The following is a 24,973-nucleotide window of genomic DNA, read 5'->3' on the forward strand; positions in this document are numbered from 1 at the left end:
TTATTTTAGGATCACTTCCTCTCTTTCTCTCATTATAATGACGCATGCGCAGAATTAAAAACGATAAAACTAACACGAAAAAAGAATCTTTTAGTAGAAATCAGAGCAGGAATATTTAGGAGAAATTATCTGAAATAAAAAATCATAGGGTATAGGAAATCGATTGTATAAGAATCATAAGGAAATCAAAAATTTATTTTCGAGATGAAAAAAAAGACAGCAAAATACACATTTTGCACATTATATAATAAAAATTACTTTTAATCAAACCCAGAGAAAACACAGCCACTTTTATATAAATATTTTTGAATAAGCGATTTTCAGATAATATGTATAATAATAAAAAATATGTTCAATAAAAGCTATCAAATTTCCTGATGTGTTAACTTTCTATATATTATAATAAAATAAAATGTTTGTACAAACACTGTTTATAATAAAAATATTAATAATAAAAATACTGCACACATTGTAAAATATATACGAATTATATCTTCTCTATATCCATACACATATCCATATCTATAAAAAAGGGATTTCAAGAAACATAGTAAATGCAAATGCAAAAATTTGACATTTTATAAATTGCTTTATGATATAATTATCATATTAATCTGCTTCTTATGACATTTGATTCATAGTGTAAATTACATCAACAATAAAAAATACATTTTAAAATATATATAAAAAAAAAATTTAGGAGAATCGTAATCATTATTAAATTACCTATTGAGATATCATGTAATATCTAGAAATAAATAAACGGTTTTTAATATGAGAGGTAATGTTAAATTAAGACTTTAATTCACCACTTGGATCTCTCGTTTCCTTCATAATTTTCAACTTTGCAATCAACTCTTCTACTGCCATTTCACCGTGCACTACATTGTCTCTTGTTCTTATGTTCACTGTGCCAGCATTACGTTCCTTCTCTCCCACAACTGCAATAAAATGTGTACATGTTAGTATAAAAGCAAATTATATTAGAGTGAGAATCAGCAAATTATTTTTATTGCACTGAATAATATAATTTTATATAAATTGTTTTACTGAAAGTAAGTTGAGTACATACCAAGTATAAAGTTGAATTGTGCAAGCTGAGCATTACGAATCTTCTTGTTCAAAGTATCACTTGAATCTGTATCGACTTCTACCATGACACCAGCATCCCAAAGCTTCTGTTTCACTTCAAAGGCATACTCATCAAATTGTGACACTACTGGCACAACCATTGCTTGTCGAGGAGAAAGCCAGTATGGCCATTTTCCTCCGTATGATTCAGTTAAGATAGCAATCATACGTTCTACAGAGCCTAGAATAGCTCTGTGTATAATAACTGGGCGTGTTTTTTCTCCATTTTCACTATAAGAAAATAGCAATTAATATTCAGATATTTGATCAAAAAAATTACTAAAGAGTTTCGAATAAATATACTTACTTAACATAAGATAAATTGAATCTCATTGGCAACTGGAAATCCAATTGTATCGTAGCGGTCTGATGAGCTCTTTTAAGCGCGTCCATAAGTGTTATGTCAATTTTAGGTCCATAGAATGCGCCATCTTGAGGATTAAGGGTCCATGGTTGACCAAACGCATTCAGACTCTCTTCCAACGCTTTTTCAGCGCGATCCCAGACTTGTAAATTACCTAAATATTTCTCAGGTCGCGTGGACAAGCATAAGTTGAATGTAAAACCAAAGATGCCATAAACATGCCGTAAAAACTCGAGAGCGCCTATCATTTCATCTTTAATTTGCTCGACGGAACAAAATATGTGTGCATCGTCCTGCTGGAATCGTCTCACTCTAGTAAGACCTGTTAACGCGCCCGATAGTTCATTACGATGCAACACGCCGAAATCTGCCATTCTGAGCGGCAACTCGCGCCATGATCTGCATCGAACGTCGAATATCATACAATGTCCTGGACAATTCATGGGTTTCAATGCAAAGGTCTCTTTTTCTACATCGAAAGAGAACATATTTTCAGCGTAATGTTGCCAATGTCCGGAAGTCTGCCACAATTTACTATTATAAATGTTTGGAGTAATCACTTCCTGGAATCCTCTCTTCCTGTACTCGGAACGAATAAATTCGACCAATGTATTGTATATGTATGCACCGCGTGGTTGGAAAAAGCAAGAACCAGGCGACAGCTCGTGGAAAAAGAATAGTTCTTGTTCCTTTCCAATCTTTCTGTGATCTCGTTTGGCCGCCTCTTCTTGAAACTTTTCCCATTCTTTCAATTGCTTAGTATCGGGAAAACTTATTCCGTAAATCCTCTGCAATGACTCTGCGTTAGCGTTTCCTTCCCAGTACGTGGACGAATTTTTCGTAATCTTGAGAGCTTTAATCTTGCCCGTGTGCCTGACATGTGGTCCTCTGCATAAATCAATCAACGGGCCGCATTTGTAAACTGTAGTAGTGGGCGTATGTATTTTTTCCATAATAATCCGTATTTTGAAGTCATTATACTTGAACATCTCTATGAGGTCTTTCTTTGTCATTACCAGTCGTTCAAACGGCTGTTTCTCTTTGGCTATATTTTTGTACATATTTTCCAAATATGGAAAATCCGTATTAGAAATGCCTTTGTCTCCTATAAACATATCATAGTAAAAGCCATTTTCAATAGGAGGACCATAACAGAGACAACCGCCATATACTCTTTCCATAGCTTCCCCGAGAATATGAGCGCTGGAATGCCAAAACACTAGCCGACCTTCCGGATCATCAAATTTTAATAACTGAAGCTTGCAATCATATTCTAAAGGTCTGTCAAGATCCCATAATTCGTTGTTGACCTTTGCAATTACAGTATTATCCGCCAATCCTTGACTAATACTTTTTGCGACTTCATAAGGAGTTGTACGCCAGGATTGAGCAGATACTTCTTTGCCATCTGGAAGAGTCACAGTTATATCGACAGGAGTTTTTCTAGCTAAGTCAGCCTCGTACTTCTTTTTTAACTTGTCCCATAATACAAGACGATCCTATAAAAATATGCAAAGAGAAAAATCAAATATTATATCTTACAATATTAAAGAATTTGCAACAGATTACTTCAAAAAAATAATCACTATATATTCTACTTGTATATTTTTCTAGTTTCCTCAATTTATTTAATATATATTTAAAAAATTTGACAGCCAAAAGCAATTACATTCATAAAGAAAAATTGTTAAATTTATTTTTGTAATAATCTTGATTTACCTGAATGAATGAGGGCCAAGGATTAAGCTCAGATATAGATTTCTCCACCACAGCATTTTTCTTCTTTGCTTTCATCGACTTTGTCTAAAAACAGAAGAATCTAAAATAAAAAATCGTTTCGTGACCCGAATTTAAACGATATACTAAATTACTATATATTATAATAAATCATTCATTAGGTGAACGTATGTTAGATTAAGTTAGGATTGGCATTCTTTACAGGAAATAAATCGTAAGGTTACGTCAGATTATCGATCCTGTCATTATCAATGATCGGCCATGAGTTATAAACAAAAGATACGCGGTTGCGAAATTGTTAGCAATACGGAGTAACAATAGGAACTCGCGCGAGCTTTATTCGTGCAATATTTGCCACGAGGGAAAGCCAGACAGACAAAAATGCATCTTAACCAACCCGAGCATGTGTCCACTTAGTACCGCAGTAAACGGTCCTACAAACGCGAAAACTCGTCAACATAGTAGTCTTAACAATATCAAGGAACAAAGAACCGTTAAACAAGCCGAAGTGTATGTAAAGTTAAGGAATTCATGCCTTATCCTCGGATAAAATCAGATTTTGTACGTCGGCTACCACGTTGTCACTCATGTTGAACACGATCACGTTGTCACACGATCGGTCGCACCTGAAGTTTCTGCTTCCGTTATTGGTAGTTGGATTGTTGGATCGGTATGATGTCAGGTATGTATCTCGCGGTTGTTCCAAATATCACCGATGCTGTCAGATGGACGTTTGAAAATCTACTCGTCCGGAAGTAGCATCGTTTGGCCAATCAGAGTAGCCGGCCGGCAAATTACTTTGCTCTGATTGGTCAATCCCAATCGCACCCGCAACTTAGTGTAATACGAGCTTAAAGTTAATGAGGCAAATGTTTTTAATAAACATACATCGTAATACATATTAAAACGTGAGAGTATTTATAAGTGTATTTATACGCTATTTATGTTTTTTTTCTCTAATCTGTGCCGGTCCCCCCATCATACCTAAACAGATGGCTCATTCCAACATGTATAGAATTCAGATTTTTGAACACAATTCAACAGCTGCAGTCACGCAACATTTTTTTTATCTTGGCAACACTGCCAGTACTGGCGCTGCCAGGTGTCGGGCACAGTTGGGGGAAAAAGGATCTCTCTCTCTCGGCGCGGGAGACGACGGCGAGGACACCAGCCACGCTTCCATCGTCGTGGAGCAGGTGATTTCGATCCGAATCCGGGAGGCGAAAGAAGCACGCTCACCGTTTATCCGCGAATAGGTGAGAAATCTGGTCGCGTTTGGCAGCTGCACCGCGTTACACTATCTGCACCTCTGAAACGAGACGGACATATATTGGGCGGTGGAGATAGAGAGAGAAAGAAGAGAAATTTTGCGGAAGACACGCATGTTTCTATACTTTCTCGCTCGCTTCGTGGTGAAATGTACATACTCTCTTCGGGTAGAAAGTTTACTCCGCGCTTTTTTTTTTCTATTGACTGAAAGCGGTGACCTTACGCTCCGGGCTGTTTTAAGGCAAACGCGCGATTCAAAACGACACGTGAATAATTTCGGCAGATCCGCAGATATCTTCGATCGCACGTCTTGACGTTTCAGGTGGTGTACAATATAATTCCTGTATTAATTATTTCGATGATAGATGCGGGAGATAAGAGAGATCGTTGTATTGACAGTCGATCATAACTACCGGAGGTATAAGATTACATTTGTTATACCAAAAGAGACGTTAGATGTGTTGTGTGGCTGACATTCTAAAGTTAGTCCGACTTGGTCAATGAACTTTGCGAATGCGCGGAAGGAAGCAAGGCGATGAGAGCATATTTTGATTGTCAGTATTATTTTAGACGTGTTTTCACTTATATGTATGCGTATATTTTTCTCATTTCCAGAATGGCTCGTGGACAGCAAAAAATACAATCTCAAGCTAAAGCAGCGGAAAAAAGTGCAAAATTAAAGAAACAACAAGGACACAGCGCCAATGACCAGAAGAAGGCAGCGCAGAAGGCACTTGTGCACGTGTGTACTGTATGCAAGGTCTGAATCCTTATAAATTTTTATTGATGCTTGGCACTTATATATATATATAATTAACAGTCTGTTACGAATTGTTTTATTTGCAGGCTCAAATGCCAGACCCTAAAACTTATAAGCAACACTTTGAGAATAAACATCCCAAGAATGAACTGCCTGACGATTTAAAAAATATATGAGGGTACGAACTTTTGTACAGTGACAATTGGGCTAGAATGCAGGAAAAATGTGTTGGAACTGACAATGTGATATAGTTCAACATTCATCTGATTATTGCATAGTTTCAGAAAATGAATAAAACCTTGTTAGTGTTTTAACTGATCTATTGCATTCAACAGATTGTTGTACACAACTCAAACATTAGAGGCATAATTAATAATTTACTTATGAAAAATCTTGATTTATAGAAGCCAATACTTTTCTCACGTAAGCATAATTGCATATAATCTTGTGTACATTTTTAAATAAAGTTGATAAACTTGATGACGCAAAGAATATAATTCAATGTAAGAAAGGAGAGAATGTAGCATTCATTTCCTGCTTTTGTTACAAAGAGAGATAATATATAAGATATGAATAACTAAAGAGATTTTAAATCATTTTCTGTGTATATTAAAAAAAGAGCATTTTAAATGCTTTTATATAAATTATGAAAAGTGTTATGATGAATGTTTCCTCGTTATAAATCTTAATTTTGTACTGTAAATTAGGAAAAAAATAATATTTTTTATCATTGACTTTGTTGCATTTAACTTATATATATTTTGACGTAAGAGCTCACAAAAACGATTTTTCAAGTTACAAGGTTGAATATAATATAGAAAAATCTTAACCATATAACTGCCAATTTATAGTTGAATGTATTGTATGCTCTTTAAAATAAGAACAATGTATAGTTAAATGAAGATATTATTACATAATCCCTCCCTCTTATTTATAGGGATTAAATTTTTATTTCTATTTCTAATCGAGCTTATTACATATGTATATTGTTTGCATTGTAATGAATTATCTATACCACTTCTTTCATTTTGAACATCTACTAATTAATATAATGCATTTTTATATGCTTACAAAGGATATATGTAGATACTTAATAAATACCATAATGAATTAAGACTAATTGTGATTCAAATTACATTATTGTATATTAATATAATTGTAAAAATGTAAAGAGTCTGATACATGCGTGAGACATATGTAGTTGCTATTGACTTTAATAAAAAAATTATTATTCTTGTGATGTAATAATTTTAATGTATTTTAGATAGTATACAGATTATGCACATTTTAGACTATTAGATATCTTCTTATATTTTAAGTAAAATATATAAATTGAACCAGCGACAAATGATGTGATGATGTGATTGATAGATTTCGTATTGAAGTTGTAGTTAATTTTATTGGATTGATATAGAATAGTTTTGAAAATATCTCAATAATAATATATATTTCTAGATATATCTTTGATTTTAATCGTATATGCACACATGCAAACCAAAAATATCTGTTTTAAAATTATTTAAACTTCACTTCACACACCATTGTATAAATACTGCGAGAGCGCGCATACGAATAAATCGCACTTTTATCATCTCCTTTTCTTTCGAATTATTTTACAAATCACTGTCTCGCAAATTATCATATGTTGCGTCATGCATTCGATAGGTATATTTTTTAGATAATAATAATGACATAGTAAAATAAGATGTATTAATTGAGTGTATTTAAAAAAAAATAAATGTTTGCAATTGTAACTATAATACTATTACATTTGTCACATCGCGTTATATTTGACAAAAATTTATTATATACGTTATTATCACGAGGAAAAATATATAAGAATGAAAAAGCAGTGTGTGTGTATATATATCGAGAATAATTTAATGTATATAATTGACAGTCGAAAAAGAGAGGCATCTGCTAATTGTTTGATTAGGATGATTAGGTCTTGTAAGATGTGAGAACAAAGTCGCGCAGTCTTTCATGACTGCTATGATAAGTTGGATCACTTCTTATCAAAATGTTATTAAACTGAATCATGTTTCTCAATGTGTCGCATAAAACTATACATATATTACATCATATTGAGAAGTAATCCAATGACATGCGACTTCAGTCAGCATATGTTTTTTACGCACACTGTCGCAATGATTCTTATTTATCACGGTGTATATAAATGCGGGCGACCGCTGTATCACCGCGACAGTTTTCATCTTCTATGAGTACGGTTTTCGTATCTTTTAGCTCGAGTTCCGATTTTGGATTTGTTATCATCGATCGAAAAGAAAAGGTATGATATTTCTTTAATGAAGCAATAGCAGTCATTATCAATGCAATTGCGACTTAACTTATGAAAAAAGATTAATCTAAAGAATTCAATTAAGATTTAAGTAAAGTTCTATTTATTTTTTTCATTAGTTTCTATTTATTTTTTCATTAGTCCTAGTTTAATTAAATTTAAATTAATTTTGTATTAAAAAATAGGAAAAAATCCATATTGATATAGCTTGAAATATGCTTTTAATTTGCCTATGTAATCATAGATTAAGAGATTTAATCTATCTTTGAAAAAACAAAATGAATAAAAATTATAAAGAAGAAAGATAAAAAATAAAAAATTCTTTTTTTCATTTTTATCTATTTCCGTGATATGTAATTCATTTTACATTTCATATTTTATGAAGAGGATTTTACACTTATCGATGCGATTATTACGTTAAAAATTAAGCTAGTCAATAAAAATATATAATGTTTGTCAAAAAATATATAATTATGTTTGTCGATGTATATTGAAACCATAAATAATTCAATGAGATTAAAAATTTCAATCCCTAATTGTAAAATAATATATATACACTACACATATATATATATTCAATGAGATGGAATCATGTCATTAATATTTTAAATTTTGTGGTTGTGTTTGCGTTTTTTTTTTGACACTAGATAAATTGTCACTTACGTTCTAAAGTGCTCTCGTATTCGAAAATAAATAGAAAATATTAGAAGAGAGATGATGGGATTATTCTATGAGAATCTGCTAATAGCATTGTAACATGAAGAGAGAAATATCATTTTCTCATTTTTGTCTTCAATGTAAACTTGAAACATGTTTGGCTCAATGAGATAATAACAATCTATATTCTATCGTGAATGTAACAAAGTTATTTATGTGAGATAAAAATTTGCTATATCAATGCATGATTAATGGAAATTAATCAATCCATTAACCTCGTTATATATACTTAAGTATTTCTTAAATTTAATAGGTTATTAAAAAAACAGAGTAATAGTCAACAAACTTATATAACAATGAACCATATATTGATTTTTAAATCAAAATACTAAATTTTGATCTCCAAATTTTTCATTTTAAATAATTTTACATATAATTTGATGACATAAAATAGTAAATTTTCCTGTTTTATGATGTAAACATATCATTTGATATTAGATTATTACATATTATCATTAGGAAGTTCTATAATTATATATTTGTATTTTGTGATAACACGTTTGATCAATTCTCATGCTAAATATAAATATATTATATTTAATCATAATGTTTGACGAAATATAATTCCATTTATATTTCATATTATCTATTGCCATATTTTATATAAATAACTGTATAAATAGCGCGAATATGTCGCGTTTGCACAAACTTATGTTTGTTTAAATAAAGTATCGGATATCTAGAAAATATATGTATGTACACAAGAATTAAATTAATTCCGAATAATTAATCATAATAAAAAAATTTGTTTTAATATCCTTCAATTCATATAACACAGAATCTTTCAGCGACATTAGTAGGATATATTGTAATTTCGCAAATTATAGTGCAATGTTACGGAGACATTATATACATATAAAATCGTGCAAAATGGGCATGAGGTTGCAGTAACATATTAATAACGTTTCGAAAATGTAAGAATATCACAGAGTTTTCGTATTCTTTATTTATTTCATTTGATTCACGTGCTTTAATTATATTTTTATAAGGTACATGATATAATTGATTCCGCAGTTTTGTAAGATTTCGCATGATTATGGATTCGACGGTATTTCGTACTCGTTCTCACGGTACACCAGCTGAGGGTGTCAAAGATCAATACGCGGATGGCAAAGCGGCGAAAGTCTGGGAGTTCTTCATCGGTGACATTAAGCAACGTACGCAAAATTATCGGGACTTTTTGGTGGGTCTGCTGCGACAAAAGGGATGCCATCGAATATTGGATGTCGCTTGCGGCACCGGGGTCGATTCCGTGATGCTGCTGGAAGAAGGCTTCGAGGTCGTCAGCATTGACGCCTCTGACAAGATGCTCAAGTATGCGCTAAAATCCAGATGGGAACGTAGGAAGGAGCCTGCCTTTGATAAATGGAGTAAGTTTGATATTTTAATTATTTAGGATTGGAATCTTTTATTAGACGTAAAAAAGAATTTGGAAGGAAAAGATTAGAAAAGGAAAGAAATAAAGCACAAGGAGAAAATATTCTTTTAAACGAGAGCAGAAAAAAAAAAGATTGCGACAAACAGAACAACATATACTTTTAAAAACAAAGATTAATCAAATGACGTAGAAACTTGAAATAACTTTGTGATACAACAACTTGTATCTGTTTGTCCTAATTGAAACGACAATATAATGACAATATATATATTTAAAAAGACTAAATCGAGAGATAATGTGATAACGCGTAAGATTGTAAGTTTAATGTTATAAGCTCCTTCATTTACGGATTCTCACTGATAACAACTGTTATTATTAATGTATACAATGTTAGAAAATAATATATGTATGTATGTCAAAATGTGTATAAAAGTCAGATAAAGCCAGTTTAAAACACGATTACAATATCGCTTGAAAAGAACCGCCGAATTATTTTATCGCTACCAATGGATATGAGAAGTACAGGAAGGCTTCTTGCGTTATCAGCGAAGGTCAACAGTATTTTCTGTTTCTTGGCCTTTAACTTCGTGATTTTAATCACGATTCGTGGACTAAAACCACGAATGATCTAACCACTGATAAAATTAAAGAAAATGGCAAAATGCTTCAAATAATAAAAATAATATTATTTTTTCTATAATTGAAGTATTCATATAATTGTAAAATAATTTTTCTACAACTGTATATATATTAATATCTTTTAAAATATTAATATACATATATTCTCAGAATTAAATCCTTGAAAAATAAGTGTTAAAAATTTTAAAGGGAAATTAGATCTTATTGATGATACTAAAGTAAAAAAATTTTATAAATTTATTTAGAAACTTACTCTTTTGCACAATCATTATTATTATTTTAATGTTTTGAATTGCGACAGTAATTGAAGAGGCCAATTGGCTAACACTAGCTAGCGATATTAGTCACCTCATTGGAGAAGGTTTTGATGCTGTTATATGCTTGGGAAATAGTTTCGCCCACATGCCTGATATTTTCGATGATCAGAGAGAACAGAGGTATCAAAAATTTGTTTAATTCTATATAATATTATCTCATTCTAATTAGATTATCTATACTTAAAGATTGCATCAGTGACTTTCAGACTGTGCTTCGCGAAACCTAATTTTAAAGATAATTAAAATCAATAGGAAATCGCATAAATATATTATAAAGTATCTTATATAATTTTATCTGCATATTCATAAAATATATTCCATCATTCTAGGCAAGCCCTGGTGAACTTTGAGCGTTGCGTAAGACCAGGAGGTTTACTGCTTATCGATCACAGGAATTATGACTATATAATCAATACCGGCCAAACTCCTCCCAAATGCATATATTATAATGTAAGTAAAGAAAATGCATGATTATTTATCGTTATCGTGCATCGAATACACATGATTTATCATTATTGTATTAGAGGCGATACGAAGGTTCTAAATCAAATGTTCAAATGCTAGTTCTCTTTTGTTTAACTAGTTTATCGAAATAAATAATTGTCGCCCGTTATTTTGGAAAATTTTGTATCAAAAATTTTTCGTGTCGTAGAGCGAGCATATGATGGATATCAAAACATCAGTACTCTACGTGTCAGGAAAACCGAAGATCGTTACTTTGGATTACATGATCGCTCTAGATGACAAGAATAAAAACAATATCGAGCATGTTAACGAGTTCAGGCTGTCGTATTATCCTCACAGATTAACAGTTTTCCACGATATGTTGACCGAGATATTCAGCCACAGGGCGAAACATACAATCTATGGTGATTTTAAACCACTCAATCAGATCAAGGATCCCGGATTTTATATCCACGTGTTGCAGAAATAACTTTAAAAAGTGAGAAATCGAACGTCGATGATCCTTTTTGAAACAGTGTCATCGGTTTTTCGAAACAAGCAAATGTTCTATAAGACTGAATGATTAGAATGGTTGGTTAATTTGTTTAGAAACAAATTGTGAATTATTTCTTAATTAAAACAAGTGTTTTTTACCAAATATGTAAAAAGGACCTCATCTAATTAAAACTATCTAATAAATTTTATAATTAAATTATAAAATTGATGAAAAACGTGTACATATATACATAATAAAATATACATATATCTATATAAATATCTATATATTCTACATAAATTTAAATCATCGAAAAAATGTTGCACTAAGGAAAAAATGAGAAAAAAGAAATACTAAGGAAAACCCTATCTAAGAAGAACACCTTCCGAAATGATATACGCGATATAAGTTTTAGTATATTTTTATTATAAGTCTGAAAGCAGCTTTTTTCAATTGAGTATTCTAGCCAGGCTTCGTTCGATGCTACAACTTGATCTCTCAAGGATATTTTTCGAACGATCATTGACGATGATTTGCTGAGTAATTTTTGGACGAATTTTCGTGTCTTTGTGCTTTTTTTCCTTTTTCCTTTCGTCTCTCATGTTTCGTTTCTGGTCGATGTTTCAAACAAATGCGCGAATTTGAGTATAGTAGGAAGACTAAATGTTTGCTGCGCACGAATCGACTGTTTTCTATATGTTTCAATCTTATACGTAGCTGACAATGCAACAATGCAATTTCTATGAGGAAACCAAAATCCAACAAATCGTTCGACATCTTTCCAATCTCAACGTTATCACGCTAGTCTCATCGATTTTCATCCAAGAATTGACATCGGAATATCCGAGACACGTGTATCATCTGATATTAGCGACATCGATCGTCAATGATCGTTTCAACTTAAGATTATCGGCGCAGAAATTGTTCTCGCGAATTCTTACTTAAATCCACCCCCGACATCGCTCCCTCGTCAGGGGTTCCGCGAAGCTTTACAGAGGAGTTTCGTCGCTGCGTGTAAAGTGCCGCGCTATCGTAGAAATCGAACCTCGAAGGATCGTCGTTTTAGATTTAGACTAATTTTGCGTTCGCGGAGGGGGAGGGGAAATGGAAGGATCAAGAGAAAGCGCGTAATAGGAAAGAGAACGCGGAGAAATCAAGCTCGAATCCGTTCGATTTCTTCGATGTACTTTCTGCGGCACCACGCGCACAACCAAATGATACTCTTCGATTGAAGAAATGACCGAGGACAATAATTTACAAGGCCAAGGATTTGTGTTACAAGTGCAACGAACTGCCCATATAGAAAAATGGACGAAGTGTTATAGCAAAAATCTTTTTCCTCTTCTATTAATATATATATATATATATATATATATATATATATATATATATATATATATATATATATATATATATATATATATATATATATATATATATATACATACGCGTATGTATTTATATATTTATAATTTTTCTTCTGTTCAGTACATGTGTATGTATGTAGCTATTTATATGTATATATAGACTCTTCCAATCATTTTCTTTTTTCATGAAATTCGTATGGTATCTATCACGGCTTCTTTGATCGTCGTTGCGAACACTGTCGTCGTCGTATCGAATTTTTCCATATTTAAGATTTCCAAGATCGTACGCGGCGATCGTAACATGCTACTTGGCGTGTCGCGACTGTATACATAATATAACATAATGCTAATATGCATAAATTATGCCGTTTCAAAGCTCATTTTAATCTCTACCATTGCATGATAAAAAAATAATCTGAAATTTGAATCACCACTGTTTTATGCGATGTAAATTAAAATATATTTACATGGAGAAAGATGTGTATATGATATACGTATCACTGATAAACGCACTGGGTAACGATAATAAAAACATTTACATTTCATTTTAATGGAGTTCTTTCACTTAATCTAAAATATAAAAAATAATAACAATAATAATATGACGCACAATATATTAATCTGCTTTTGATGATCAAAGATAGAGCAGAACTTTCGCAACAACTTTCGAATGCGGGCTTGTATAAATGCATGCCGTGTAATAACTTGTAACGAGTCGCGAAAATTGACTTGAAACTTTGTTTCAACGAGTAGGTAAGGTCAAGGACGACGACTCGTGTTACGACGTTATTATTCGAATGGTGATTATTTGTATTATTGCAAAGTAGCTGATATAAAAAATCGTAATATCGTATTGCATTTATATTCTCTCGATTTTACTTCCAATGACAATCTGCCCAGTAAAAGCTGTGAATCATGAGATGATCATTCTCACAAGGAGAACTTAACTATTTTTTAACATTTTTAAGTATTATAAATATCACTTATATATATATATACTTTTCATTTTTATTATATTTTCTGCATGATTTCCTAACGCGTAAAATGAAATTAAAGAATATAGATTGAGCGAAAATTATTGCCGCAAGTAAAATTAAGATGTATTTGGTCAGGGCAGATCGCGCAAACAGAGAGAACTATTTCTTTTTACAACTATATTCACTTATTGTTATATACGCCTTTTCTCGCTTCTCTCTCGCCATTTTTCTTTTTACAAAACTGTGCGCAATATTTAACGAGCAATCCTTCATCGGATTTTATATACTTTTATTTAAGATATAAATTGCTTATTTCATGTACTTAATATTTATGAAAAGCAGTATCACATATGCCCTATTAAGGACTTAACAAAATTAATTTATTTAGCCTTGAAGAGCACAATGGAGATCGGTAATAATTTTCATTCCATTTAAATGTCAGTAGCTCTGTCGATGACTCTCTAATGCGGCTTCATAAAGTTTCAATAATTTAAAAGCGATCATTTTATTCCAACATATTAATTCTTTCAATATTCATCATCTTTATTTAATTTTACATCGTAGACTCATATGTGATCTTCAGGATTAACAGGGATTACTGTTTCTGACTTGTCGAAGATGATATTGCTTCGTTAAATTCTGCCACGCATTAATACGGATTAATTAGCAAACTTTCACTCGTATGTAATTGAAGTTTCACATATACGCGTCTTCTTTCTTCTTCTGCAGCCGCAAACCTCGTGTCGTTGTTCCAGTATGAAATATGTATTTGTTACACACTTGCAATTCGTTGGATTGTATCTCGCCGTATATATCTCGCGGTGAAGAGATAGAAGTCGCGAAACATTTTGAGTAGACCGGCCTTTCGATCAATGAACAACAATCTTTTAAGCAATGAGGTGCGGAATTAAAGCCATTCGGGTTCGCATCGCGTACGTTTCCATGTTTCCTGCAAATTTCACGCAACTCTCCATCGCGACGGAGATAAAAGGCAGCTGTAATTGACAAGAGTTTGGTCTCCTTCAGCTTCTTCGGAAAAAAATTACTTTAAAATTACTTCAATATTATTACGTTAGAATTATTTAAATTATTTAAAATTATTTAAATATTTCAAGAGTTTTACGTTAATGCTTTTTTCTTTTTTTTTAAGATAGGAAGAAACGTAAAATTGTTCGACTCTGATAATCGATCAGTATTTTATCGAATGAAATTTCTGTTAATATTAAAACTATCTCAAAATTATATTAAGTTTGATTGATTTTATGACGATCGAATTGTATTCGATTACGTAGATTTCGATCGTTCTAAATATATCGAGATATGCTCCAGTCATCGAAACGTACGGACGACGATCCCGATGTTATGGACCGTATAAATATGTATTGAATTCTCACACATTTTTGACGAGATTTATAATTGCAGAAAAATCGAGCATTTCAGCCCATAATACGACCCGCGCGATATGATTTGGGACATGAAAAAATCTTAGCGCTTTTTCAACATGATCAACGCGCGATAGATGTGAACTTAATCCCTACAGTTTCAACAGTGTTAAACCTTTTTTATTCTCTCTGCGTATAAGTATATAAACTACGATAGAGCCAGCTGTATCGTTTCTGTCTCTAAAATCTATTTAACAAAGTCTTCGTAACTGTTCGATAGTTCATCTTTCGTAACATGAAATTATATATATGTATCTCTATATTTATTTTCTTGTCCCTTATATTATATTTATATATGTACACGCATATATATGCGCGTATGTATGTGTTGCGTGTGTATGTATACATAACATATGCGTATATCTTTGTCTACGCATCTCTGCATTGCATCTATACTTTCGATTTGACCAAATGTTTTTTGTGAGTTTTTTGAGAATCTGCGCCTTTGCTCTTCGCATGGTCATTTGAGAATAGAATAATACTGACTTTTTATCCCGTTGCTTACAAAAAAATAAAAGTTAAACTTAATCAAAAACTTAATCAAAGAGTAAGACACTTGGTGTGATACTTATCGATACGAACTAATCATTTTTCTAATTCTTGTAACAAAACTCCAAATTGCGAGTAATTCGGAGATTTGTTCGATTCGATCTGATATATAAGCTTAAAAAGACATGTGATTGTCGGCTCATTCAAATATTAGCAAAGACGCCATTCTCGTTTGCAGTAACAGCAGCAGCGTGTTTTAACACGTTTGTATGATTCATAATTAAATGCAAATATATGTACATGTCATATTACAAGATATATACATCTAATATTGCTGTTTGGCTTCGTATACGTGTCATACGAATTTGCGTAGCGCCATTTGTGTGTAATACTACTATTTGCACGAGAAATTGTCTTTTTCGATATCATTTAATATTTTTTTGACGAACTTTTAAATCATTTCTTTTTTGTAGCCATTCGTAATTATTAGCCATGTAATGCAAAAATATTAAAACAACAAACAAACAATAATTAAATAACAACAATATAAAATCAGAAGGCATAAACATTGCTAGAGATATTTTTTCATAATTTATGATTCCAACATAATACATGGGAATATGTTATAGAAAGTAATATTCTAAAAAATCTTGATATATATAAATAAAAAATGTAAAAATAAAAGTTATTTAACTTCAAACGAAATCAATTCAAAATTTTCGGTTTTAATCGAAATCCTATAAAGTCATTTGCAATATTTAACAGATTTTATCTTGGATTTTATCTTAGAACAAGACGATTACATTTGCAATTCCATTTTACAATTCCGTTTGTCGAGACAAAACGATTATTTCAATTAGTATTTGATTTGGCTGTTTTGCTTTAATTATTCAGTATCATTCAAAGTCTCATTTAATACAGAAAGTGAAAAGAAAAACCGCAAATACATTTGTATTTAAGAATCGAGAATTTTTCACAACCAAGATAAAAATTACCTAACGTGGTGTCCAAAATACATATTAAAATTAATTGATTGATTAATTGATTGATTGATTGACTGATTTTTCTTTAAAGAAAATTATATCGTCGCGCGCGCGCGATAAAACCTTTATTTTATTATGTTGCTATTTGTCTTTTTCTTATTGTTATTGTAATAAATGTTTTTATTATTAAGTTGCTTTATGTTATTATTTTGCTATTTGTCTTTATCTTATTGTTACTGTAATAAATATTTTCGGATGTCTTGGAATCTAAAAGATCCGAGGTGATATCTGTTGAGAATTATACTTGGCCAATTTGGATTACACATTCTTAACGATTCTGTTGGACACCACCATCATGCGGAGATTCACTGACTTAATAATTACAAAATATCTCGTTGAGAGAGACAGTTGGCTTAATATCGTGAACCGTTTCGATCGTGGTCAGAGAGGCTTATTGTTAGAAATTTAGCGTGATCGCCATGAAAGAGAGAGAGAAAGAGAGAGAGAAAGAGAGAGAGATGCTACCGCGAAATCCGCTACGCGATGCGTATGAATCTACATCTGTGTATATGTGTGTGTGTGTGTGTGTGTGTGTATGTGTGTGTGTGTGTGTAAGTATGATACATAGTGAAATACTCCCTCGGAAAATTTCGATGTGTCTCGAAGAAGTAAGCGAATAATTTCGTATTTAAAACTGCATTTATTTATCCTTTATTTATCGCTTTTGGCCATGCAGAATTACTTTATTTCGCTCGAGACGAAATCTTTTCATTCTCTTTCTCTCAGCTCGTCTTGTAAAGCGATTAGCGCGAAAATACGGAGCTCTTCTTATTAATTATGTAATTATGTATATATTATCAGATGGTACCTTTATGAAACAAAATTATCGACACGTTGTATTCGTCCGCCACTCGGCGAAAAGCCGAGAGAGTCAATTTACACGATATTTCAGTCGTGCTACCGGAGAGATCCAGACCACGCGTCACGTAAGACTAACAGTTTCCAAATCTTCCAAGCCGCATCGAAACGATGATTCGCCATCATGGCATGTCATCTTGTACACACGAACGAAAGAATAACGAAACAGTTATTGTTCGATGTAGCACATAGCTTTAGAATAAGATAATCGCGTGATCGTATCACCGTGCGGCAAATTCGCGTTCTTGCGTGATTAAATGCTAAACTAACAAGCGTATCGGACGATGAACCTTCAACCGCGTCGCGGCGGATTGTTTCGAAAGAAAGGGGAAAAAAAGAGATAATGCGACGCGAGAAGAACTTTCACAAATACTCCCTCGGTCTGGGCGGCGGTCTCTTACGCTCGGACCTTTCGGCAGTCCGGTCGGCGGAGCTCCTATCGGTCGGTCCACCTCCGGTTGAATCCCGGTCATCGGTACACTCGAGCATCTGCGTGGTCTCCGTGATCTCCGTTGGGCTCATCGGTTGCGTAGCGAGTGGTGCGAGCGGCGCCGCGCCCTTATTCCGCGACTTGCTGCGTCGCTTGCGCAGGATCAGCGGTCCCAGAGCATTGGAATCGTCTCCGCGCGACGTAGAGGCCTGTGCTAGCCGCTCCAGCAGCTCCTTGTTGACATCCCGCGACGACGATGACGATTGATGGTGATGGTGATGATGATGGTGATGCTCCTGACCGCTCTTGGACACGCGCTCCGTTGCCGTCGACTGCTCCCGATAGCCCTCGCTCGGCGTCGTCGACGTCGATGTGGTAGCAATTGACGGCTTGTAATCCGCGGTCTGTGTCGCAGATTGGACCAACATCACTGCGCTCGGGGTGACGGGCGGTTGGTTCTGGATAGCACCGTTGCCGCCTAAGGCAAAGTTCCCAGAGATCTTTTGAGATTGCTGAGAAGCACCACCGGATGGCGGTGTTCCCGCGGCTGGTAGCCTGTTCATCAGCGCTTGCAGCATGTCCTCGATCTTGGCCAGCCTTTGATTCACCCTCTGCACCTCCAGTTTCAGGTCCACCTTCACTTCTAGTACCGCTGCGAGAATCTCTCGCTCGTGGCTCGGCTGATGCGTGATCAGACCACCGTCATAACTCTCCAGGCGTCGCAGCTGCAGCTGCTTCGAGTCCACGGCGAGAGTCTGCTGTTGTTGTTGCGTCTGCTGTTGTTGTTGAGCATCCTTTGGATTTTCAACGTTATCGCTAACCTCCTCAATTGTGCCTCCCAACTTGCCAAGCTTCGGGAAGACTTTGTTGGTGGCGACGCTGGAACTTGGACGCGAATCTCTCGTGCTGAGAGACCGCTTGAACGTGTCACCAGCCGTGCCCGATTCACTGCCAGAATCTAAACTCGAGCTACCTGCAACATTACAAATTTTTTGCACGGATTTGAATCTAGAAAGTTTTTTTAATCAGCTTGCTTCAGATGGAGTATCTCTCAATAATGAATTATTGCACAATTTTTTTTAATAAAAAAATTCATATTACACAACTCGATAATTAATTTAATCGTATCTAATTAAGATTGATTATTGAAAGATTATTTTTCTTACCTAATAAACGGCCCCATTTTCCCGGTCGCGTTTTTGCGACGGTTGTACCTCCTTCCTCGGCGACGGATGGCTTCCTAGCGTGCGACGTTTCGCCATCCTTGGCGTCCTTACCGTCGCCCTTTTCCACATCGGCAGTGTGTGGCTTCTCTCGGCGAAATCTACACGAAGTAATCGAGAGAAAAAAAACATTTTTCTTTACTTTTCAATGTAAAAAATTTGTAAAACATATTTACAAACACGAAGGAGAAGATACGATAAAAATATATTCATTATTATTCCTGAGATATTTGGACCAGGGCAGCAAGAATACAAATGCATATAGAGGCTCAAAAATGTGACAAAGGGGTGCATTGGATCAATTTCACGTGAAACCCTGATTATGTCTATTGTTTTCTCTTTTCCTTTTAATTCTTCTATCATTATTCGTCACGTTTCATTCTCCTTTTCAATCCGCGATTAAATCTATGGTGCATCCTTGAACTAGATCGGTGGATTAACTAATAATAGGATTATCGCCGTAGATGCGATCGTCTACTATCGACGATTAGAAAAAGGAAGGCGGCTCCGGTTACTGGTTGGTGGTCCTACTGGAGCGACCTACGTTGGTGCGACGTGTCTACGGGATCCACGGCGGTGATAAACGACGTTTGGCAAGAGCACAAGGAAAACGGAGAACGTTGGTGAACGCCGACGGTGATAATTTTGCACAATTTATCGTGGAAAAATTTTTGACAGGGACATATATATAAAATTGCTGAGTAGTTTATCGAATAATACTTTTTCCTAAGGAAAGATATCAATACATTTTCGGAAAAATCACCAAACAATTGTAGTTTTTTGAGTAATCAAGGCACGTTCTTGTATTGCCATAATATATGAATCAAGCTTAGGCAGCTTGCGCTAAAATTATTCGAGCTCTTACGTGCCGAAACTTTTAATTCATCTGAAATCGCTCGGATTACGATCTCGTAATACAAAATCTTAAGAAGAACTTTTAGTAAGTCTTATACTTTTTCCGAATTTATCATTGATCTGTACTAACAGCGAACACCATAATGCTTCACTTCCTCAACAAGTATGGCGATGCTGTTAACAATTGAAAATACTACGAAATTATATGAATTAAAAGTACAACGTTTTTAACAAATAAATCGCGCATTTGTTATATATTCAAAAATTGCAGACTATTTCATTTGACATAATAAATTTCTCTATGCTTGATATATAGAATTATATTAATTTAATATAATACACTTATGAATAATTTTCAATGGCTAATATATTCGTCTTTCTAAAAAAGAGTTGTGTTAGATTAAAAAACATAAATAAAATAACAAGTTAATAAAAAGTTACTAATATTTGAGATAATGTAATATAAATCATTGATAAATACTATTAAAAAGTTATATTTGACTCTCTAAAAAAGCATATCGCGGCACCGACCAGCGTCGACCAACGTTTCGATGTACCTTTTGGCGATAACAACAGAGTCGGGAGATGAGAAATTGCCCGACAAACTTTGGGAATGCCACATTATCGAACACTATTAAACGTGACGAATAGTTGCATTACAGTTATTAATTATTGGCGTTGTCTTTGTCAAGCATAGGTAGCGGAAAATGTTATTAAAATCACATTATTATTATATGCGTCAAAGCAAGTTCGTCCTTGCGAGAAATTGATCGAGGATCAATTTAATTACGACTTTCATTACCCTGACTTTAAAGTTCCGTTAGTGTAATTACTATATAATTCGTTGTTATACGAATTAAAATTTCAGTGATACAATTCATAATTTAAAAATGCTAAAAATTGTTGCGCGCGTAAAAATACTTTCAAGTTTTATTAAAAGTTTTATAAGAACTAGAATATTAAAGCGTCTTTATGACGTCAAAACTTGATTTTTCCATGCATGTTAATCAATAACTATATATTGTCTATCATTAAACGATAAAAATGCCTTCCGGCTGGTTGCAATAATAATTATTATAAAGAAAACTATTATAAGTTAGTGAGTATAATAATTAATTAATTATGCTACAGAGAAAAGTAACATAAGGCTGTCAAGACTCGAGAGACAATTATTAGCAGTGAAAGCACGTTGTGTGCGTGCGAAAGTCAGGCAATTGAGAATGCAAGTTATAGATGTATAAAATTTTTGATGAACATATCGAGAGAATATAAAAAAGGTAAAAGACTGTAAATCGCAAACGTAGCGTGATGTTTGCTTTTAGTTTTTTCTCTGGCATTCCGGTAGTTTCTCGGGCACAACTGCATCACAGTAATTTACATATGTTTGTATATATACATACTTGTAAAGATACTCACAAATATATTTTGTATAAGAGAAAAAAAAGTCGGAATCCTAGAGTGTGTGTATTCGTCGCATGCACTTTGCTTTGCATAAGAATCGAAGAAGATCGGATGCTCGTTTAAACACGTCAGGATTTCGGCAACTTCTCATCCCAATATTGCGAATATGTATTAATTTAATTAATATTTAATATAATTACGCTCGTAATTTTAGACTATTTGGATGAGATATCGTCTGTCTCATTAAACAGAATATTCATTGACTAATTTTGTCGAGTATCGCGCTAATTTAGATTTATTTTCTTTCTATCTTAACAGATCTTGTAAGAATTGTTTTTATTATTATTATTGTTACATAGTATTGTTGTTATATAATACGACTACGATATCTCGTTCTAACATTGAATTGTAAAAGCTGAAAAATAAAATTGCGAAGCTATATATTTGGGAAAGGTGAAAACTATACGAAATCCTGCAGTTTGCTCTATATATAAATATCTGACTTTTAGTAGGAAAATATATGATGTGAAAAAAGAGATGCACATAGCCTTGTAAAGCCATATATCTTACAGCACTCTAGCATTCGTTAGAAACTGCAATGTGATTGTTAAAATAATGATGATGAGACCGCAAATGAAGTGTACGTCTCGATTGAAAATGCTGCTGGAAGGACGAACAAATCTTTAAGATCTTTGTACCTTATTCATGTATAATCTCTGTAGTACATGTAATATTCATCTCGACAAGAAAAGTTTAAATTACTTGAGCAAGAACTATCTAATAAGCTCCAAGTATTAGTAATTATCAATTAATTTTCAAGTCTACTTTTCTCTAGCTTTCGACTTTCATTGGTTCAATAAATATTCATTAGATATTATCAGAAAAAATAAATAAAGTTTTAATATTACTGCAAAATAAGAGAATTATATAATAATTTTAACAAGTTTTAAATAATGTTCTAAATAAATGCGGTCTTTCGCGATGATGAGGTGAGTCTGAACGTCCTCGGAGGAATTTCGCGGTGGTTGATCGACCGCTAATTTCGATTTGCTCGTGTCTCGACGTGCGATGAAAATTTATCGTCGTTCACATTCAAGCGTGTACAGCAAGTGCACATACGTGATACCTTCCGGCTGGCACATTACGGGACGCACATTACGGTATTCGCCGTGACGAATTAGGCGGGGAAAGCGTCCGAGCGTGTGCACGTGTTTTCGAGTGACAATGACAAATTTCAGCTCAAAGGAATCTCCGATCAATCTAGAGAAAATCGCGCGACTTCTTCTTTCTCTATCTGTCCCTCACGAAAGTTGATCTAAATCCAGATTTTTACGCTTCCTTGAGTTTCACCGTTAACGTCATAAAATCGCTCATTTAAAGTCATAAATCAAATATTTGATTAATCAAAATAAAAAAAAAACGAGGGGATTAAATCGAGTGAAATTTGTCAATATTATACAAGACCATTCTCTGCCACGTATGTCATCTCTGTTTTAAGAGGCAAAGATGCAATTTAATCCATCATTTGCTTGGTCACATTATCAGAATTAAAAGCTCTAGTTTTTATGCTTGAATATAAATTTTTTTTATAAAAAGAATGCATTGGATATTTTAATATAACGTTACATCTTATATTAAAGTTCTATATTAAAATTCTCTTTTCCAACACATTTGCTTAAACTTTTATTTAAATAGAATTATTTTTTATCTATTACCTTTCTCTTTCTCTCTCGTGATTATTATGTATCTTGACAAATGGGTGCCAATTTTGCGATAAAAACCAATTATTCTAATTAACAAAGCTCGAAACGTCAAAATGCCACGTGCAACACGCGCGCGCGCTGTCCGTGATATACAATATATATCTGTGAATATTACATATATACACACGTACGAATATTGAAACAGATATTATATGTATAATGTAATACACATTATAATATTCATCGTATACATATACGCAGTGGATATTAATAAAACTTCCATGATCATAATAATAATAGTAATAAATATAAATTCAACGACAGACAAAGTAATAATAATAATAACAATAATAATAATAATAATAATAATAATAATGACAATATAATAGTAATAATAATGTTAACGAGATAATAATAAGAGATTGTGTAGGTAGCGAGGAGAAAGGCAAAAAAGAGAATTGAAGAAGAAATAAATATGAATAAGAAAAATGAAATTGCCTAAAACTTGGCCAGGGCGGCAGAACGTTGACAGTGAGCTCCTCGTCGGAATCCTGCTGAGACCGTCCGCTCACGGTCCTGGTCACGCCGATCTGGTCTTCCCCGTCGCTCTTGAACCTTCGCGGAAACAACAGGCCAGCCAAGCAACACGATCACATTCAGCAACAGCCACGGAAAATATAAAGAACGTCCGCGATCAATTCTTTGCACACATCTTGGCTTCACCTCTCTCATTCTTTTCTTTCTTGCTTCTTTTTCTTCTCTCTCATTTTCTCTCTTTTTTTCTTTCTTTTTTTCTTTCTTCCACATTCTCACACAGGATGTTACGCGTACAAGGATACGGAAGGGAGCTAAAGTGATCCATCAGCAGCGCTATTATGTGTACTTTCGGACATTTTAAGTTTTGTTTACACAAAATCTCACAATATCTTCGTCAATGACTTTAATTATTACCAAGTTTATTTTCGCCAACTGATGTTTTCATTTCTGTTAATTAATGATTCTTGATATGCACTTTATCCAGCATAAATGCTGTGATTAATTAATACGTAGAATTATATTTCAGATACAACCATACATAATTATTTTATATTTCATGGCATGAAAGATTTTTATAAAGACAAAAATAAGAGATTGCGCTATAATTATAAAAGATCATGTATCGTCGTACGCGTGAAAAGTATTATGAATTATTATGCAGAATCTTATAATGTCGCAAAGTCACTTATATCTAGACATTGTGTAGAAGAAGAAATTTTAAATGCAAAATTAAATGAGTTTTTTCGCATGCTTCGACAGTTGTCAAAACAGATCGAAGCATATACTTTCAAACAGTTTTATCATTAGTGGCAACCGGAAGTCCGTCAACTACTAGGCTAATGCTTGCAAAATCGTAATTTGTACATCAGAAATCCATTCTATGAAAGTCGAAATATTATTGTAATTCTCGAGGAATCAAAGGTTGCATTTTTATTATAGTATCGAACCTTTTTTATTCTGCGCTAGTTTCTACTCTTCTAGATTTTCCGAAAATCGAGCATACAATTCTCAGAATGGATTCCTTTTATTTCATCCAAGGATTCGTAACTGGCATCGAGCCCGATTGCATTCGATTGTATCCGATAACTAATAGCTGC

The 24,973-nt window shown here is 33.5% G+C and overlaps 4 protein-coding genes across 13 annotated transcripts in view; 2 read left to right on the forward strand and 2 right to left on the reverse strand.

The window, feature by feature from the left end:
* Window positions 1-555: 555 nt before the first annotated feature.
* Window positions 556-3,887, reverse strand: Thrrs (threonine--tRNA ligase). Of its 4 annotated transcripts, none has more exons than XM_083083079.1 (5): window positions 3,768-3,887; window positions 3,215-3,298; window positions 1,439-2,994; window positions 1,073-1,362; window positions 556-941 (listed from the first exon to the last, which is right to left on the reverse strand). In XM_083083079.1, exons 1-5 carry the CDS (start codon window positions 3,819-3,821, stop codon window positions 793-795), a joined length of 2,133 nt encoding a protein of 710 aa, XP_082939205.1. In that variant the 5' UTR covers window positions 3,822-3,887; the 3' UTR covers window positions 556-792. The 4 variants fall into 4 exon arrangements, with proteins under 4 accessions (XP_082939205.1, XP_082939207.1, XP_082939204.1 ...); XM_083083081.1 differs by having other exon boundaries at window positions 3,859-3,881; XM_083083078.1 differs by lacking the exon at window positions 3,768-3,887 and adding an exon at window positions 3,630-3,761.
* A 417-nt stretch (window positions 3,888-4,304) lies between these two features.
* LOC145962166 (zinc finger protein 706) lies at window positions 4,305-5,843 on the forward strand. 3 transcript variants are annotated; one of them, XM_083083088.1, is made up of 4 exons: window positions 4,305-4,488; window positions 4,867-5,055; window positions 5,117-5,261; window positions 5,348-5,843. In XM_083083088.1, exons 3-4 carry the CDS (start codon window positions 5,118-5,120, stop codon window positions 5,435-5,437), a joined length of 234 nt encoding a protein of 77 aa, XP_082939214.1. In that variant the 5' UTR covers window positions 4,305-4,488; window positions 4,867-5,055; window position 5,117; the 3' UTR covers window positions 5,438-5,843. The 3 variants fall into 3 exon arrangements, with proteins under 3 accessions (XP_082939214.1, XP_082939213.1, XP_082939215.1); XM_083083087.1 differs by lacking the exon at window positions 4,867-5,055 and having other exon boundaries at window positions 4,307-4,488; XM_083083089.1 differs by lacking the exons at window positions 4,305-4,488; window positions 4,867-5,055 and adding an exon at window positions 4,569-4,823.
* Window positions 5,844-7,405: 1,562 nt separating this feature from the next.
* Gnmt (Glycine N-methyltransferase) lies at window positions 7,406-11,830 on the forward strand. Its single transcript, XM_083083085.1, has 5 exons — window positions 7,406-7,551; window positions 9,292-9,647; window positions 10,596-10,731; window positions 10,941-11,061; window positions 11,264-11,830. Exons 2-5 carry the CDS (start codon window positions 9,308-9,310, stop codon window positions 11,543-11,545), a joined length of 879 nt encoding a protein of 292 aa, XP_082939211.1. The 5' UTR covers window positions 7,406-7,551; window positions 9,292-9,307; the 3' UTR covers window positions 11,546-11,830.
* Window positions 11,831-13,448: 1,618 nt separating this feature from the next.
* Eag (potassium voltage-gated channel protein ether a go-go) overlaps window positions 13,449-24,973 on the reverse strand; it is a 78,744-nt gene continuing 67,219 nt past the window's right edge. For 3 of the 5 annotated variants that reach the window (XM_083083166.1, XM_083083164.1, XM_083083165.1), the window contains exons 12-14: window positions 23,838-23,954; window positions 19,324-19,481; window positions 13,449-19,130 (exon numbers count right to left, since the gene is read on the reverse strand). In XM_083083166.1, the coding sequence (XP_082939292.1) occupies window positions 18,091-19,130; window positions 19,324-19,481; window positions 23,838-23,954 (1,315 nt within the window). In that variant the 3' untranslated portion in view covers window positions 13,449-18,090. The remainder of the gene's footprint in view (window positions 19,131-19,323; window positions 19,482-23,837; window positions 23,955-24,973) is intronic. The other 2 variants (XM_083083169.1, XM_083083168.1) reach the window with 1 other exon arrangement.

This window comes from Camponotus vicinus, unplaced genomic scaffold (assembly GCF_025532165.1).
Source record: "Camponotus vicinus isolate PSW18456_S1 unplaced genomic scaffold, iyCamVici1.0 SCAF_11, whole genome shotgun sequence".
Taxonomy (NCBI): Eukaryota; Metazoa; Arthropoda; class Insecta; order Hymenoptera; family Formicidae; genus Camponotus; species Camponotus vicinus.

What these genes read in the sequence shown, in the direction of transcription:
- Thrrs (XM_083083078.1), bottom strand. Translation starts at nt 3,692, where the DNA reads ATGTTGACGAGTTTTCGCGTTTGTAGGACCGTTTACTGCGGTACTAAG. An exon ending in CTAAGTGGACACATGCTCGG is followed by an intron (nt 3,299 to 3,629) that starts GTTGGTTAAGAT and finishes TTCTGTTTTTAG; the next exon opens with ACAAAGTCGATGAAAGCAAA. An exon ending in CTTGGCCCTCATTCATTCAG is followed by an intron (nt 2,995 to 3,214) that starts GTAAATCAAGAT and finishes ATATTTTTATAG; the next exon opens with GATCGTCTTGTATTATGGGA.
- LOC145962166 (XM_083083088.1), top strand. Translation starts at nt 5,118, where the DNA reads ATGGCTCGTGGACAGCAAAAAATACAATCTCAAGCTAAAGCAGCGGAA. An exon ending in ACGTGTGTACTGTATGCAAG is followed by an intron (nt 5,262 to 5,347) that starts GTCTGAATCCTT and finishes TTTTATTTGCAG; the next exon opens with GCTCAAATGCCAGACCCTAA.
- Gnmt (XM_083083085.1), top strand. Translation starts at nt 9,308, where the DNA reads ATGATTATGGATTCGACGGTATTTCGTACTCGTTCTCACGGTACACCA. An exon ending in GCCTGCCTTTGATAAATGGA is followed by an intron (nt 9,648 to 10,595) that starts GTAAGTTTGATA and finishes GAATTGCGACAG; the next exon opens with TAATTGAAGAGGCCAATTGG. An exon ending in GATGATCAGAGAGAACAGAG is followed by an intron (nt 10,732 to 10,940) that starts GTATCAAAAATT and finishes CCATCATTCTAG; the next exon opens with GCAAGCCCTGGTGAACTTTG.